At 47.6% G+C, this 18,838-nt stretch overlaps 1 protein-coding gene across 1 annotated transcript in view; it reads right to left on the bottom strand.

Annotated features, from left to right (window-relative positions):
- The window catches only part of LOC132381458 (transforming growth factor beta-3 proprotein-like), a 66,705-nt gene that overhangs the window by 27,449 nt on the left and 20,418 nt on the right, over positions 1-18,838 (bottom strand). The window contains exon 2 of the mRNA XM_059950880.1: positions 8,842-8,981. Within this exon, the coding sequence (XP_059806863.1) occupies positions 8,842-8,981 (140 nt within the window). The remainder of the gene's footprint in view (positions 1-8,841; positions 8,982-18,838) is intronic.

Here is an 18,838-nt window from a genome sequence, read left to right as displayed (position 1 = left end):
TAGGCCATTTGACCCATCGAGTCTGTTCCACCATTTCACCATGGCTGATCCATTTTCCCTCTCCTGCCTTCTCACAGTAGCAGTTCATGACTTGACCAATCAGTAATCTATCAACCTCAGCCTTATACATTCATAAAGATATCTCGGTAACTCTTCTGCTATCTTTCGTGCATCTTTTCTGTAGGTGACCAAAACTGAACACAATACTCCAAACTGGGCCTCACCAATGTCTAACACAACTTCAACATAACACCTCGCCTCCTGTACTCAATGCATTGATTTACGAATGTCAATGTGCCAAAAGCTTCCTTTGCGACCCTATCCACCTGTGACACCACTTTCAATGAATTCTGGATCTGTATTCCCAGATCCCTTTGCTCTGCTTCATTGTGTGAAACTCTGCTTGCCCCACTACAGGAAGGACACGGAGGCTTTGGGAAGATTGCCGAAGAAGCTTCCCAGGATTCTGCCCGGGTTAGACGGCAGGAGCTACGAGGAAATGTTGGACAAACTTGGAATTTTTTCGCTGGAGCATCAAAGGCTGAGGGAAGACCTGACTGAATCTCCTAAGAGAGGCTTAGGTCAGGTACAGAGTCAGAAACTTCTTCCCAGGGCTAGGAGTGCTAGGAAACAGGACACACAAAATTTATTGTTTCTCCAGTATTGTGTGTGTGTGTGTGTGTGTGTGTGTGTGTGTGTGTGTGTGTGTGTGTGTGTGTGTGTGTGTGTGTGTGTGTGTGTGTGTGTGTGTGTGTGTGAGTGAGTGAGTGAGTGAGTGAGTGTGTGAGTGAGTGAGTGAGTGAGTGAGAGTGTGTGTGTGTGTGTGTGTGTGTGTGTGTGAGTGAGTGTGTGTGTGAGTGAGTGTGTGAGTGTGTGTGAGTGAGTGAGTGAGTGTGTGAGTGAGTGAGAGTGTGTGTGTTGGTGTGTGTGAGTGTGTGAGTGAGTGAGAGTGAGAGTGAGTGTGTGTGTGTGGGCGCGTGTGAGTGTGTGAGTGAGTGAGTGAGAGTGAGTGTGTGTGTGTGTTTGTGAGTGTGTGTGAGTGTGTGTGTGTGTTTGTGAGTGTGTGTGCGTGTGTGTGCGTGTTTGTGAGTGTGTGTGCGTGTGTGCGTGTGTGTGTTTGTGAGTGTGTGAGTGTGCGTGTGTGTATGTGTGCGTGTGCGTGTGTGTGAGTGTGTGTGTGTGTGAGTGTTGACCTTCTCAGATGCAGACCTTCTCACGTTGATCCTTTTCACCTCCTGGTTCTTCTGAACGTAATTCAGAGCACCAGAGTGAGTCATCCTCCCTTCTCTCCAGAGCGAGACAGAGACGACTGTGCCGGGGCAGACAAGAGTGAATTGTTCAGGGCACAGCGGCGAACTCGAGCATGCCCAGGGCTGTCAGTGAAGTTTCCAGGTTACTCACAAAGTCACTGATGCTGTACTGAGTCACCCATTGCTTTGTTTATGTTTTTCTAACCCCCCCCCACCCCCACCCCTGGGGATGGAAACCCGGCCGCTCTTTGCGTTGGAGCCTCGCAGAAAGAATTCCTCAGGGACAGGTTGAGTCCTGACCGTCAGCCAGTTGACGAGCACCTTCCCGTTCCCCCGCAGCGCCCACGTGCCACCTTTTAACTGCTGCCAGGGTCTCCGAATGCAGCCCTGCCCCCGAGCTACTGGTACCAGCCTTGCCAATGTGGATAGAACCGAGGACAATCTAGTACCTGCGTAACTAACAGGGCCGGACACCTACTCCGAGCTGACTAATGCAGATTGCATCAATTCCAGCCCGGGGAGCACCTTGACATGCATCAATTTAGGATTGCCCAGACACTTGTGATTTTAACTCTTACTCCGAGAGCCATGTTCAGCCCCATTTACACTGGTTAATTAGTTTATTATTGCCGCAGGCAACGAGGTGCAGCGAAAAAGCTTGTTTTGCATCGCTACATGTCATTTCATCACATCATCAGTCATGGAAAAGCACAGTGCAGAAGCAGGCCCTACGGCCCATCTAGTCCGTGCCAACTGCCTACTCCCATCGACCAGGATCAGACCCCCACTATCCATGTACTAACCCAAACTTTGCCCAAGCATTGAATTTAAGTTCGCATGCACTATTTGTGCTGGCAGCTCGTTCCACACTCTCATGACCCTCTGAGTGAAGAAGTTTCCCCTCATGTTCCCCTTAAACTTTTCACCTTTCAACTTTAACCCATGACCTCTGGTGGAAAAAGCCTGCTTGCATTTACCCTAACCACACCCCTCATAATTTTGCATACCCCTACAAATCTCCCCTCAATCTTCTATGTACTAAAGAAACAGTCCAAACCCATTCAACCTCAGGTCCTCCAGACTCTGCAACATCCTTGTAAATTCTCTCTTCACTTATTTACACCTTTCCTGTACGGTGAGCAAAACTGCGCACAATTCTCGAAGGCCTCACCAACATCTTATACAACTTCAACTTAACATCCCATCTCCTGTACTTAATACAGCGATCGATGAAAGCCAATGGGCCAAAAGCTCTCTGCATTAAATTCCATCTGCCATTGTTCAGCTCATTTCCCAGCTGACCCAGGTCCCTCTGCAAGCCATGGTAGTCATCTTTGCTGTCCACTGAACCCCCAATCATGGCATCATCTGCAAATGTGATCCAGTTAACCACATTATCATCCAGGTCATTGATATAGATGACAGACAACACAGACTCAGCACCGAACTCCACGGCACTCCACTAGTCACAGGCCTCCAGTCAACTACCACTCTCTGGCCTCTCTTGCAAAGCCAATGCCTAATCCAATCTACTACCCCATTTTGACTGAATCTTCTTGACCAGCCTCCCACGTGGGACCCTGTCAAAGGCCTTGCTGAAGTCCATGGAGACGACATCCACTGCCTTGCCTTCATCCACTTTCCTGATAACTTCCTTGAAAAAGTCTGTAAGATTAGTTGGACGTGACCTACCACACATGAAGCCATGTTGATGATCCTTAATCAGTCCAAGTCTATCCAAATGCTTGTATATCCAGCCCTTAGAATAGCTTCCACTGCCGAGGCCAGGCTCACCAGCCTATAATTTCCTGGTTTATGTTTAGAGACTTCCTTAAACAGTGGAACAACATTGGCCATCCTCCAATCCTCTGACACCTCTTCTGCAAGGCCCTGGCAATTTCTGCATTTGTCCTCCCCGATTTGCCCCGGGACAGCAAATAACTCCTGCTCTGTAATCTCTCTTGGGTCCACGAAGTTGATGCTGCTTTGTCTCACTTCTGCTCACTCTGCTTCCATCTTCTGAGTAAATACCGATACAAACAATACTTAAGATCTCCCCCTGTCTACTTAGGCTCATAATGGATTTCCATTCTGATCTTCCAGAGGCCCAGTTTTGTCCCTTGCAATCCTTTTGCTAGACACTAGAACAGTACAGGCCCTTTGGCCCTCCATGTTGTGCCGACCCATATATTCCTTAAAAGAAGGACTAAACCCACACTAACCCATAACCCTCTATTTTTCTTTCATCCATGTGCCTGTCCAAGAGGCTCTTAAATACCCCTAATGTTTTAGTCTCCACCACCATCCCTGGCAAGTCATTCCAGGCACTCACAACCCTCTGAGTAAAAAACTTACCCCTGATATCTCCCCTAAACTTCCCTCCCTTAACTTTGTACATATGCCCTCTGGTGTTTGCTATTTGTGCCCTGGGAAACAGGTACTGACTATCCACCCTATCTGTGCCTCTCATAGTCTTGTAGACCTCTATCGTCCCCTCTCATCCTTCTACGCTCCAAAGAGAAAAGTCCCAGCTCTGCTAACCTTCCCTCATAAGACTTGTTTTCCAATCCAGGCAACGTCCTGGTAAATCTCCTCTACACCCTCTCCATAGCTTCCACATCCTTCCTATGCTCTGTGAAACCCTTAGGATTCTCCCTCACCTTGTCTGCTGGGGCAATCTCATGCTTTCTTTTAGCCCTCCCAATTCCTTTAAGTATTCTCTTGCATGTCTTATACCCCACGAACACTCCATTTGTTCCTACCTGCCTCTATCTGTTAAGCCCGTCCCCTTTTTCTTAACCAGGGCCTCAATATATCTTGAGAGCCACATGTTATCTTTACCTTTTACTCTGGCATGCACATACGGGCTTTGTGCTCTCAAAGTTTCATGTTTGAGGGCCTCCCACTTACCAAAGGCACCTTTGCCTGGAAAGCAGCCGGTCGGTCGCAAGCCACACTTGCCAGATAATTTCTGATACCATGAAAACTGGCCCCTCTCCAATTTAGAATCACAACCCGAGGACCAGACCTATCTTTTTGCATATTTACTTTGAAAATAATGGCATTATGATCACCAGGCGCAAAGTGTTCCCCCGCACAAACTTCTGTCACCTGGCCTGTCTCATTCCCTAATTACAGATCCAGTATCACCCATCCTCTCATTGGGACTTCTACTTTGAAACTTTCCTGAACACGTTTGACGAACACTATCCCACCTAGTCCCTTTACAGCACGGGAGTCCCAGTCAGTATGTGGAAAGTTAAAATCACCTACTGTAACAACCATCTGTTTCTTGCAACAGTCTGCAATCTCTCAACAAATTTGTTCCCCTAAATCCCTCAGACTGTAGTGCGGTCTGTAATATAGCCACACTAACGTGGTCATCCATTTCTTAGTTCTCAGTTCCACCCATAAAGCATCAATAGTTGAGTTCTCCAGTCTGTCCTGACAGAGCACTGCCATGACATTTTCCCTGACTAGTAATGCCCCCCACCCTTTCTTTAATCCCTCCCACTCTGTCGCGTCTAAAACGACAGAACCCTGGAACATTGAGCTGCCCGTCCAGCCCCTCGTGCAGCCGAGTCTCACTAATGGCTACGCTATCATAATTCTGTGTGCTGATCCTTGTCCTGAGCTGATCCACGTTTCCTACCATACTTCTTGCATTAAAACAAGTACAGCTCAGGACACAAGTCCCACCGTGCTCAACCTTTTGATTCCTGACGTTGTCTGGGGTCTTACCAACATCTGACCACAACCTCTCCACTAACTGTTCTGGCACGCTGGTTCCCATCCTGCTGCAACTCCAGTTTAAACATCAACGAACCTTCCTGCTCGGTTATTAGTCCCCCTGCAGTTCAGGTGCAAACTGTTCCTTCTGTACAGGTCCCACCTTCCCTAGAAGAGAGCCCAAAGATTCAAAAACCTGAAGCCCTCCCTTCTACATCTACTCCTGAGTCACGTATTAAACTGTATGATCTTCTTACTCCTGTCCTCGCTAGCATGTGACACGGGTAGCAATCCTGCCCCTTAACTTAGCACCCAGCTCCCTGTACTCACTACGCAGAACCTCATCACTCGTCCTACCCATGTCATTGGTACCTGCACAGACCACAACCTCTGGATGCTCACCCTCCCGCTTAAGGATGCTGAGGACTCAATCCGAGATATCCCGGACCCTGGCACCCAGGAGGTGATATACTGAGCTATCAGACTCCTCAATACCCAGAGCCTGGACTGACACCTTATTGCCGTATTGTCTTGTTTATTACTTATTGTAATGCCTGCACTGTTTTGTGCACTTTATGCAGTCCTGTGTAGGTCTGTAGTCTAGTGTAGCTTTCTCTCTGCTGTTTTTTTTTACATAGTTCAGTCTAGTTTTTGTACTGTGTCATGTAAACCATGGTCCTGAAAAACTTCGTCTCATTTTTACTGTGTACTGTACCAGCAGTTATGGTCAAAATGACAATAAAAGTGACTTGACTTGACCATCCAGGAATCTCAATCTCACCCACAGAACCTCCTGTCCGTTCCCCTATTGAATCCCCTGTTACCATTGTGCCCCTTCTCCCCGCTTCCCTTCGAAATCACAGAGACAGACTCAGTGCCAGAGACCTGGCCACTGTGACTTTCCTCTGTTAGGTTATTTCCCCCCCCCCCCACCCCCCGACAGTATCTTTTTTGTCGAGGGGGATGGCCACTGGGGTCATCTTTTTTTTAAATTTGTTTTTTTTTTAATTTTCAGATGATTACAGAAAGAAAAAAAAATTATCGACCCTTCCCCCTCCCCCCTAACATCCCCATAGAAGAAAAGAAAAAGAAAAAGAAAGAAAGAATGCTTGGTTATCGGAAGATCCCCACATGCTCCATGGAGTTCGTAATAACTTTAGTATATATATTTATTTCTTTCTCCAAATAACCAACTATTTTATCTTCGGAGCACCTATGTATTTAATCCTGTCTTTTGTAAATAAGGGCGCCAAATTTTCAAAAATGTTTCATATTTATCTCTTAAATTATAAGTAATTTTTTTCAAGTGGAATGCAGCTGGAAATTTCATTCTTCCAATGATCTATACTTAAGTATGAATCCAATTTCCAAGTAACTGCATTAGCCTTTTTGGCTACTGCCAGTGCAATACCACTGGGGTCATCTGTACTGGTTCCTTCACCCCTTTCCCCTTCCCGACTGTCACCCAGTTTCCTGTGTCCTGCACCTTGGGTGTAACTACCCCTCTATCTGTCCTGTCTTTCACCCCCTCAGCCTCCCGAATGATCTGGAATTCATCCAGTTCCAGCTCCAACTCCTGAACGTCGTTTGTTAGAGGCTGCAGCTGGATGCACTTCTCACAGTTCTGGTCGTCCGGGACCCTGCCTTCCCTCATCCTGCATTCCACTATCCGTCCTGGCATCTCAACTGTTTTAACTGGGATGCTCTGCCTACAGCTTCTATTTTTTCCCTTTGCTGACTGAAATCTCGAAGAGCTAAAGCCTCAGATCTCCACTCCAGGCCGCTGTGATGATGGCCTCCTCGGCTGGCCCCTGCCTAACTTGCTAATCAATCTCGAAGGCTAACTGGCTGCTGCTCGAAGCACCAAGACTGCCATGAGCCATTGCCTTTCCTGCTCGACCAGCCAACCTGGGCGAATTGCGTCTTCTCAGAGCCTCTGATCCCTCAGACTGGCCGCTGCTCAAAGCATCGGTACATCGAGGAGCACACACCACTCCTCCTCGAGGGATCAGAAGCAGAAAGGGTGAGTTCCTGAGTGTCAACGTCTCTGAGGATCGATCCTGGGTCCAATGTATCAATGCAGGTGCAAAGGTGCGACAGCGGCTGGATTTCATGAGGAGTTTGAGGGGATTTTCTCCAAAGACATTTGCAAGTTTCCACAAGTGTACCGCGCAGAGAGCAATTTAACCGGCTGCATCACCATCTGGTATGGCAGGGGGGCGGGGGGGCGGTAGGGAGCTACTGCACGGGGTCAAAATAAACTGCAGAGTTGCAAACCCAGCTAGTGCTCCATCATGGACACTAGCCTCAGTAGTACCCAGCACGTCTTCAAGGAGTGATGCCTCAAAAAGGCAGCATCCATTTTAAAGGACCTCCATCACCCAGAACAAGCCCTCTTCTCATTGTTACCATCAGGGAGGAGGTACAGGAGGTAGTGAGGAACAACTTCTTCCCCTCTTACTTCCGACTTCTGAGTGGACACTGAACCCATGAACACTACCTCTACATTTGTTTTTAATTTTTCCACAACTGATTTAACTTAACTATTTTATATACATGTATTTTACTGTAATTCAGTTTTTTCTCTATTATTATGTACAACATTGTACTACTGCCACAGAGTTAACAAATTTCACAACATATGCCAGTGATAATAAACTTGAATCTGATTCTAAATGCAGAATAGCATCAAGAACATAAACATGCCCCCCACCCCCTTGACATGTCAGTCAGCTTAGAACCATAGAACACTTCAGCACAGTACAGGCCCTTCAACTCTCCATGTTGTGCCGACCTATATAATCCTTCAAAAAAAGTACTAAACCCACTCTACTCCATAACCCTTTTTCTTTCATCCATGTGCCTGTCCAAGAGACTCTCAAATACTCCTAACTTTTTAGCCTCCACCACCATCCCTGGCAAGTCATTCCAGGCACTCACAATGCTCTGTGTAAAAAACTTACCCCTGATGTCTCCCCTAAACTTCCCTCCCTTAATTTTGTACATATGCCCTTTGACCTCCAAGGCCATTGGGCAGCGAGCTGGGCTACTTTCTATTGGAGAACACGGGACCCTCAGGTGATCCAATCAGAAAAGGTCCAGACAACAATGCAGATCTGTCCGGGTAACCAGAGAGAATGAACTGGTTGCTCCAACAGAAAGAATCACAGACATTTTTTATAGTGCTTTATCCAACTTCAGTTTGTTCCAAAAAACTTCACAGCCAATCAAACACAGGAGAAAATGCTGAACTAAAGATTCTGCCTGTCTTGGAAACATTTATCAAAATGCCGGCGAAACTCAGCAATCTCGGCGTCTATGGAGGGGAACAAAGAGTGGACATTTCGGGCCGAGATACTTCTTTGGGACTGGAAAAGAAGAGAGGAGGGGTGGCAGAGGCCATAATAGAAGATAGAGAGAGGAGAAGCTGGCAGGAGATAGGTGAGGGGAGAAGGCAGGTGGGTGGGACAGGGTAGATGAAGTGAGAAGCTGGGAGGTGATGGGTGGAAGAGGTAAAGGGCTGAAGAAGAAGGAATCTGATAGGCAGGAGACAGTGGATCATGTGAAGAGGTGAGGAGGGGAGAAGGGCTGAGAGGGTAGCCTGAATGGAGAACGGCAAGAGTGAGGAGAGGAGGGGGAGAATTACTTCAAGTTGGAGAAACTTTCCATTTCAGCCCCTGGACCGAAACATTGACTGTTTATTCCCCTCCACAGATGCAGCCTGACCCACCGAACTCCTCCAGCATTTTGTGTGTTACCCAGGATGTCCAGCGTCTGCAGAATCTCTGGCCTCTGGGAGAGTCCCACAGTTCTGGCCGTTCTGGCTGGAGATGATACAATTCCCGCCGTGGGTTGGGGTTACCTCATAGAGTTCCACCCGCTGCTCCTTAATAGACACACCAGTCTGAGGAAGCCGAAAGAGTCGGAACTCGGCTCGGTGAATGGCGTCCTCGGTGACGTTCAGCGAGATGTTGAACTTGTAGACTTTGTACAGGGGGTTGTCTACAGGGAAGCAGAGAGTCGGGTGGTCAGAACACGGCATTGCTACCAGTTTACAACAGCATGACTGAGAGACGAGAAACTTCACTTTCCTTGTTTGTGTATCACCACACAGTCCCACTACAAACAGTCTCAGCGTGCAGAGAGCAGGGATTAAACACAGAGTGAAGCTCCCTCCGCACCGTCCCATCACACACTCCCGGGGTCAGACACAGAGTGAAGCTCCCTCCGCACCATCCCATCACACACTCCCGGGGTCAGACACAGAGTGAATCTCCCTCCACACCGTCCCATCACACACTCCCGGGGTCAGACACAGAGTGAATCTCCCTCCGCACCGTCCCATCACACACTCCCGGGGTCAGACACAGAGTGAATCTCCCTCCGCACCGTCCCATCACACACTCCCGGGGTCAGACACAGAGTGAAGCTCCCTTCGCACTGTGTCTAACCCTTGAAGTTTGTGACCACTCTCTCAGGACGTGGGTTAGATACAGAGCGTAGCTCCACCACACTGTCCCATCAGACGCTCCCCAGAGAGAGTCAACATTTGTCTCCGAGGTACAAACAGCAGGGGGTGGTAATGGGGACAAGCTCCCACCACCTATTAAAAGCTCCCAATGGCGTGCATTTCAAACAGCCTCTGACAACCAAGTCCAGCTCCCGGCCTTCACCTGTGGCCCGGCAGAGAAGTTTCTCCTGACGGGAGAAGAGGAGAGGGTGGGTTACTGGCACCTTAAAACCAGTCGCTTCAGGCAGACGGGGCTCGTCAGCCGTGGCTGGCAACTCATCGAGGAGTAGGAAATCTCTGATCTCAAACCTCCACTGCCTTGTGGCTGTACCCACTCATGGGGAAGACTTTGGGAGTAAACCCGGAGGGAAAAATCCGGAGCTGGTGTCCCTTTGAGTTCAACGCTGACTGGCAACTCCTGGAACACTAGTGGTGCCAAACTATATCAGTCTCTGCAGTTCCTTTGGGTGGCGAGGGGGAGCCTGCTACCTTACTCTCCATATCGTATTGCCCAAGCTGGCGTGTCTAGATAGCTTGGACACAACATCCATGGTGGACCCTGACCGCTGCATCACTCACTCACAAACAGGTGTATTCAAAACTAATAAGCGGAAGATATTTTAATTATGATGGCCTCTTTTACATTAATTTATTAATTCAGGACAATCAATCGCAACCACGGTTGTTATGAAGACAAGTGCAATCATCAAAGTTTAAAGCACAAGGTAAATTTATTATCCAAGTACTGCACATATTGGTCACCGTTATCAACCCAGAGATTCATTTTCCTGCGGGCATACTCGATAAATCCAAATAACCAAAATAGAGTCAGTGAAAGACAGCACCAACAGGGCGGACAACCAGAGTGCAGAAGACAACAAACTGTGCAAATGTAAAAAGAAATAATAAAACACGAATAAATGGAGAATAAAAATTGAGAACATGAGATAAGGCTTCCTTTAAGGCGAGTCCATTCGTTTCATTTCAGTGATGGGGCGAACGAGGTTGAGTGAACCCTCTGGTTCAACTGCCTGATGGCTGAGGGGTAATAACTGTTCCTGAACCCGATAATGAGGATCCTGAGGCTCCTGTACCTCCTTCCTGATGGCAGCAGTGAAAAGAGAGCATGTCCCGGGTGGGGTGGGGTGATAAAGTGGACGTGGAGAGGATGCTTCCTATGGTGGGGGAAATCTAAGACCAGTGGACACAGCCTCAGAACAGAGGGACATCCTTTCAGAAAGGAAACGAGCAGGACCTTCTTCAGCCAGAGAGCAGTGAATCTGTGGGATTCTGCACAGGCTGCTGTGGAGGCCAGGTAAGAGGTCAGGGCATGAAGGGACACGGGGAGAAGGCAGGAGACTGGCACCGAAAGGAAAAATGGATCAGCCATGATGAAACGCAGAGCCCATGACTCAATGGGCCAAATGGCCTACTTCAGCTGCTACGGTCTGAAGTCATTTCCCCGGGTATGTAACAATATCTCTAACTATCAATGCAAAAAGAAAAATCCCCTGACACTGCCCTTTCAATATTGTTCTGGCCCACGGTTTTACGCTGGGCCTCTCCTGTAACCAGAGATCCCCGGCAGTGACTCTGCAAAATGGTACTTATTCACTTTTCTTCCTCATTGACGTGGTGGGAACGGAGCTTCCTTTGTACCTGTCCCAGAAGTAAGAACTCAGCAACTTCCCTCTCGCACCTACGTGCTTGCTCATCGCAGCGTTTGCTGAACGGCTGACAGCCCCCACCTTCCTGTGGCCACTGCACCCAGCACGGGAAGTGAAACCCCTGTCAGTTAACGGCACAGAGAGCACACCGAAACACCAGCCATCCCATTGCCTCAACTTCAAGCCTAATTATCATTCAACCAGACAGCAGTACAGCCAAACGAGACAGCGTTACTCCAGGGTCAAGGTTCAGAACACAGTAACAACAATCATACACAGCACAGAGACGTCACACACCCCCAGGGACAGGGACAGCACGGGTTAGATACAGAGTGAATCTCCCTTTACACTGTCCCATCACACACTCCCAGGACAGGGACAGCACAGGTTAGATACAGAGTGAATCTCTCTCTACACTGTCCCATCACACACTCCCCGGACAGGGACAGCATGGGTTAGATACAGAGTGAAGCTCCCTCTACACTGTCCCATCACACACTCCCAGGACAGGGATAGCACGGGTTAGATACAGAGTGAAGCTCCCTCTACACTGTCCCATCACACACTCCCAGGACAGGGACAGCACGGGTTAGATACAGAGTGAAGCTCCCTCTACACTCTCATAGAGCACAGGTTAAACAGAGTCATAGAAAAGTTCAGAACAGAACCAGGCCTTTTGGCTCGTCTACTCCATGTCAAACCCCTTAAACTGCCTACTGCCATCGATCTGTACCAGGACCATCGACCTCCACACCCCTATCCTCCATGTACCTATCCAAACTTCTCTTAAACATTGAAATCGAGCTCTCATGCACTTGTGCTGGCAGCTCGTTCCACACTCTGAGTGAAGAAATTTCCCTTTAAGCATTTCACCTTTCACCCTTAACCCCAACCTCAGTGTAAAAAGCCTGCTTGCATTTACCCCATCTATCCCCCTCATACTTTGGTATCCATTTATCAAATCTCCTCTCAATCTTCTGAGTTCTAAGGAATAAAGTCCTAGCCTATTCAATCTTTTCTTAGAACGCAGATCTTCCAGACCTGGCAAAATCCTTGTAAATTTTCCCTGTACTCTTTCAACCTTATTGACATGTTTCCTGTGGGTAGGTGACCAAAACTCCAAATTAGGCCTCAGCAACATCTTACACAGAGGGAAGCTCCATTGACATTGTCCCACCACTCTCTGCCAGGGCAGAAAGGACACGCGTAGGAAGCAGAGTGAAACCTTCAGGTGCATTGTTCCCCACAAATGGCAACCCAGGTGGATGGGGCAGTAACAAAAATGTAGGGCACTTTGCCTGGATTGGTCACTGCATTGAGAACCGAAGTCAGAAAGTCACGTTGCAAATTAAAACCAGGCTAGTCCACATTTTGGAGAATTGTTTGCAGCTCTGGGTACTGCACCATTGGAAGGATGTAGAGGCTTTGGAGGAATTGCAGAAAGGGTTCATCAGAATGTCGCCCAGATTAGAGAGCATGGGCTACAAGGGGGTTTTATTTACTCACTTATTGAGATACAGCGAGGAGTCGGCCCTTTGAGTGGCATAATCCTCTGATTTACCCCTAGCCTAATCACGGGACAATTTACAAGGACTAATTAACCAGGTCTTTGGACAGTGGGAGGAAACCGGAGCACCCGGAGGAAACCCACGCGGTCACGGGGAGAACGTACAGACTCCTTACAGGCAGCGGTGGGAATTGAACCCATGCTGTAAAGTGTTGTGCTGACCGCTATGCTCAGTGCTGGGAGGCAGAGGGGAGACCCGACGCAAAGTAATTGGAGACATGGATAGGACAGAGACTTTTCTCCCTGGGGGATATGCCAACTGTTTAAGAGGGCCTAGATTTAAGGCAATGAGAATGGTTTAAAGGAGACTTGCGTGGAAAGTTTCATTTTGGGACAGACTGTGAGGGGAGGTGGAAGCAGATGCGTTTTGGAGACAAAAACGCACACAATGCAGGAGGAACACGGGTCACACGGCATCCATCAAGAGGAATACAACCAAGATTAAGAGGGGAAAAGTAATGGATGATTCAGGCCAAGACTGGGAAAGGAAGTGGAATGAAGCCAGAATAAGAGAGTGGGGTGGAGCAGTAAGTGTACAAGCTGGAAGGTGATAGGTGGAGAACAGGCCTACATTGGGGCCCGTGGCTACTCCTTGGGGTGGGAGGAGGCGAAAGAGACGTTGTTGAGGGTGGGGACTATTTCCACCAGACGGAGGAAGGTGGCAGCTGAGGGTAACTGGTCGGGTCCATAGCCTGGAAAGAAGCGGACATCTTTAAGGCCTTCCTGACGTGAGGTAGCAGTGTCTAGGGACTGGACGTTCGTAGTGGAAATGAGGCGATCGGGATCAGGGAACTTAAAGTGTTTGAAGAGACGGAGAGTGTGTGAAGGGTCACAGATGCAGGTGGCGAGGGACAGACATACAGGCAGGCACAGATTGGAGGGATACAGACCAGGTTCGAGGTCATGGGATTAGTTAGATTAGCACCATGGTCAGTAAGGCATAGATGGGCCAAAGGGCCTGCCATTCTGTTCGATTTTCTATGTTCTATCAAAGCTACTTTGAGAGCCAGAGTCAGAGAAAAGTAAAGGACAGAAACAGGCCTTTTGGCCCATCTAGTCTGTGCCTGCTCCCATAAACCTGCACTGGGACCATACCCCATACCATCCACGTACCTATCAAAACTTCTCTTAAACATTGGAATCGAACTCACGTGTACCATTTGTGCTGAGAGCTCACTCTGCACTCTCACCACCCTCTGAGTGAAGTAGGTTTTTCCACATATTCCCTTTAAACTTTTCACCCTTCACCTTTAACCCTCGACCTCTGGTTGTAGTCCCACCCAACCTCAGTGGAACAAAAGAAAGCCTGCTATTGATACCCGTCACAATTTTGTACATGGCTATCAAATCTTTCCTTGCTCCTGACAGACTTGCCTGAGAAACAAGCTTCAGCATTATCCGGCCATTGTTTCTCTTCTTTCTCACTGAACAGGGGAAGTTGTGGCCCGTGATAACACAGAGGCCCAATGCATTCGGCTCCCCGGAGGCCGGCTCTGCTTCTGGGCCTAGCAGCCTGCCCTAGCTAGAAACTGAAACCGCAGAGCAGCAGATTGAAGATCGGCAATGGGAGCACCATGGGTCCTGGTAAATTGGGACACATCGGGACCAATACAGTCAGGCACCCCAGTTAGCCAAAGTTTCATGGAAGTAGTTAAAAAGGTATAAAACTACAAACTACCATTTAACTGAGTAACAAATTATGTACTTGAATGAAATACAGAACAAATTAGAACACTACTACTGTAGCACTGTACCGTAGCACTGCTACGGTACTAAACAGACAGACAGACATACTTTATTGATCCCGAGGGAAATTGGGTTTCATTACAGTCGCACCAACCAAGAGTAGTGTAGAAATATAGCAATATGAAACCATAAATAATTAAATAATAATATGTAAATTATGCCAAGTGGAAATTAGTCCGGGATCAGCCACAGGCAGGAATGACTTCCTATGACGCTCAGTGTTACATCTCGGTGGAATGAGTCTCTGGCTGAATGTACTCCTGTGCCTAACCAGTACGTTATGGAGTGGATGGGAGACATTGTCCAAGATGGCGTGCAACTTGGACAGCATCCTCTTTTCAGACACCACCGTCAGAGAGTCCAGTTCCACCCCCACAACATCACTGGCCTTACGAATGAGTTTGTTGATTCTGTTGCTGTCTGCTACCCTCAGCCTGCTGCCCCAGCACACAACAGCAAACATAATAGCACTGGCCACCACAGCCTCGTAGAACATCCTCAGCATCGTCCGGCAGATGTTAAAAGACCTCAGTCTCCTCAGGAAATAGAGACGGCTCTGACCCTTCTTGTAAGCTAATTAATTCCTAATAGTTATTCATGGAGGAACTAATATAGTTTTAGTACTGTAATACTAAAAGTTATTCATGGAGGAATTCATCCAATTTACGCTGCCATGATCTTTTGATTGACTATAAATGAACAAAAAATCAGCATAGATGCCTAGTGTAGATATCGCACTGCCTTCATGCAATGCTTCCGATGATTGCAATGCCCAAATGTTCATTTTCATTGTAACATTCAAGGTAACTGCCGATACCTTCAAATTCTTCAGAGTTCCTAACTTACTGAAGCAGCAAGATCATTTCACTTTCACTCCCAGCCATTTGTGGCATCGCCAAGCCTGCGCTTGAAACCGCAGTTAATTCTCGCCAGCTATCAATGACAAAAGTCTCTGCTCTTTGAATACAAGTGCACGCAACTGGTGCCATTTAAAAAGTGTCTGCTTGAAGCACAGGGTCGTGTCTAACAGCCACCAATGCAGTTTCTAATGCTAGTTAGAAACAGTTCAGCAACAGTCTCTTGTCCCAATTAAGCAGCATGGTGTCCCAAAGAAGGGAAGCTCGGCTATTTTCTCTATTTGGTTATGTTCCTTAAGAGTTGTCCCAAGTGCGCTGCTGCCCCAATTAACCAGAATCGACTGTACCTGTGTTTTCAAATGCACAGACTGTCTCTGACCCCAGCCATCCCTGAGAGACAGCTTTGAGCTTACGGGACAAAACAGGTCATGGGTGCAGTTGGTGCCCGCTTCGTGCTCTCTCCTTCACAACCCATTTCTGTCCACCTCGCCGCTCTCCGCCTTATCTAAACAACATCTCTCCAAGGCACGATTGCAGCCACCACCACCCCCCGAACCACCCTGGTGAATGCACTCAGTGTTCCAGTTACCGTTTCAAACTCACGGCCTCATCCCTACAGTCCCTGCTCAGCCCCCTCCATTCAGTTCTCCTCCGTCTCCTCCCAGCATCCCTGTTCCAAAGGAAAATCCCTCAGGCTAGCTCCTCAAAAGTTCAAAGTAACTTTCTTGTCAAAGTGTGAACACGTCGCCATATCCTATCCTGAGATTCACTTTCCTGCTGGCATTCACAGCAAGACAACGAAATACAACAGAATCAATGAAAAATGACACTAAGCCTAACAAGCAATAACACTATTGATAATATGATTGCTTAAGTTTGTTATATCTGGGGATGGTAATAGGGATAAGCTCCCTCTACCTATTAAATGCTCCCAATGGTGTACACCTCAAATAGCCTCTGACAACCAAGTCCAGCTCCTGGCCTTCATGTGTGACTTAGCTACAAAGCCCGGCGGAACAGTTTCTACTGACAGCAGAAGGGGCAAAGGCGGGTTACTGGCGCCTGAAAACCAGTCACTTCGGCAGATGGCGCTCATTGGCCGTGGTTGGCAGCTCATCTAGAAGGAGGAAAACTCAGGAAAAATCCGGAGCTGGACCCCCTATGACAGCCCCACACTGAGTTCAACGCCGACTGGCAACACTGCCAAACTGTATGGGTCTCCGCCGTTCCTTTGGATTCATCAAATCTTCTACATTCTATAGAATACAGCCTCAACCTGTTCAATTTCTCCTTGTAACTCAGCTCCTCCAGGCCCAGCGACATCCTAAATTTCCTCAGTACTATTTCAACCTTATTTAGATCTTTCCTGCAGGTAGACGACCAGAATCTCTATTAAATCTCTTCTCAATCTTCTACGATGCGAGGAATAAAATCCTAACCTATCCAACCTCTCCTCATCCTCCAGCCCCGGCAAGTTCCTTGTAAAATTTCTCTGCGCGCTTTGAATCTTATTATAGACCATAGGTGCAGGAGTAGGCCATTCAGCCCTTTGAGCCAGCTCTGCCATTCACTGTTTTCATGGCTGATCATCCACAATCAGTACCCCGTTCCTGCCCCCTCCCCATATCCCTTGACTCCGCTATCTTTAAGAGCTCTATCTAACCCTTTCTTGAAAGCATCCAGAGAATTAGCCTCCACTGCCTTCTGAGGCAGAGCATTCCACATATCCACCACTCTCTGGGTGAAAAAGTTTTTCTAAATGGCCTACTCCTTATTCTTAAACTGTGGCCTCTAGTTCTGGACTCCCCCAACATCGGGAACATGTTTCCTGCCTCTAGCATGTCCAATCCCTTAATAATCTTATATGTTTCAATCAGTTCCCCTCTCATCCTTCTAAATTCCAGTGTATACAAGCCCAGTCGCTCCAATCTTTCAACATATGACAGTCTTATTGACATTTTTCCTGTGGGTAGGTGACCAAAACCATAGAACCATAGAACACTACAGCACAGTACAGGCCCTTCAGCCCTCCATGTTGTGCTGACCCATATAATCCTTCAAAAAGAACTAAACCCACACTACCCCGTAACCCTCTATTTTTCAGGGTGAGTCCGTGGTGAGAAAGGCAAATTCAATGTTAGCATTCATTTCAAGAGGAGGAGAGTATAAAAACAAGGTTGTAATGTTGAGATTTTATAAACTGCAAACATCACTCCAAATTAGGCTTCACCGATGTCTTATACAACTTCAGCACAACAGCCCATCTCCTCTACTCAGTACACTGGCTGATGAAGGCCAGCATGCCAAAATCTTCCTTTATGACCCTGGTGAGTGAGGCTCAGGAGCCTGACTGGTTGAAGAGTAGTGACTGTTCCTGAGCCTGCTAGCGTGGGATCTCAGGCTCCTGTATCTCCTGCCCGACAGCAGCTGTGAGCTTCCCTTTCAGTTCTGGCAATCTCTGTGTAAGCCCTCCCTGTCATTGCTTTATTGCAATTGCATCCTTCCTGTGGTGTGCGACCAGTGTCTGAGAATGACCTCTCGTCACCTTGGCCAATAAAGGAAATTAATTACCATCATGCTGAAGCGATTTCTACTGGGGCTTGCTGAGAATGTAACTGACTCACTGGGAATAATAATGCAGCGTCACTAACGTAGTAAATCATCCCAGGAAATTCCTGGGAATTTTAGAATAGTACAGGCCTTTCAGCCCACAATGTTTCACTGACCTTTAAATGACTTGAAGATCAATCTAACCCTCCCATGTAGGCATCAAATTTTCCCTTCATCCAAAGTTCAAAGTAAATTTGACGGAAGAAATTTTTTTTTAAGAAGCGTAGATGATTTTCCAACTGGGGAGAAAATTCAAAAATCTGAGGTGCAAAGGGCCCTGGGGAGTCCTTGTGCAGGATTCCCTGAAGGCTAATTGGCAGGGTGAGTCCGTGGTGAGGAAGGCAGATGCAACGTTAGCATTCGTTTCAAGAAGAGAAGAATATAAAAACGAGGATGTAATGTTGAGATTTTATAAAGCAATGGAGTATTCACTTGGAGTACTTGGGAGTATTGTGAGCAGTTTTGGGCCCCTTATCTAAGAAAGGAGGTCCTGACATTGGAGAGGTTTCAAAGGAGGTTCATGAAAATGATTCCAGGATTGAACAGTTTGTCACATGAAGAGCAGCTGATGGCTCTGGGCCTGTACTCACTGGAATTCAGAAGAATGAGGGGTGACCTCATTGAAACCTATCGAATGGTGAAAGGCCTCGATAGAGTGGATGTGTAGAAGATGTTTCTTATGCTGGGTGGGGTGGGGGGGGGGGTGGAGGAGGTCCAAGACCACAGACTCAGAATAGAGGGACTTCGATTTAGTGCAGATACAAGGAGGAAATTCCTTAGCTAGAGTTGGTGAATCTGTGGAATTCATTGCTACAGGCAGCTGCGGAAGCCAATTCATTGGGTATATTTAAGGCAGAGATTGATAGATTCTTGATTAGTCGGGGTGTGAAGGGATACGGGGA

The sequence above is a fragment of the Hypanus sabinus genome, chromosome 26 (assembly GCF_030144855.1).
Source record: "Hypanus sabinus isolate sHypSab1 chromosome 26, sHypSab1.hap1, whole genome shotgun sequence".
In the NCBI taxonomy this organism is placed as follows: Eukaryota; Metazoa; Chordata; class Chondrichthyes; order Myliobatiformes; family Dasyatidae; genus Hypanus; species Hypanus sabinus.
This window is presented reverse-complemented; position numbering and strand designations above follow the sequence as displayed.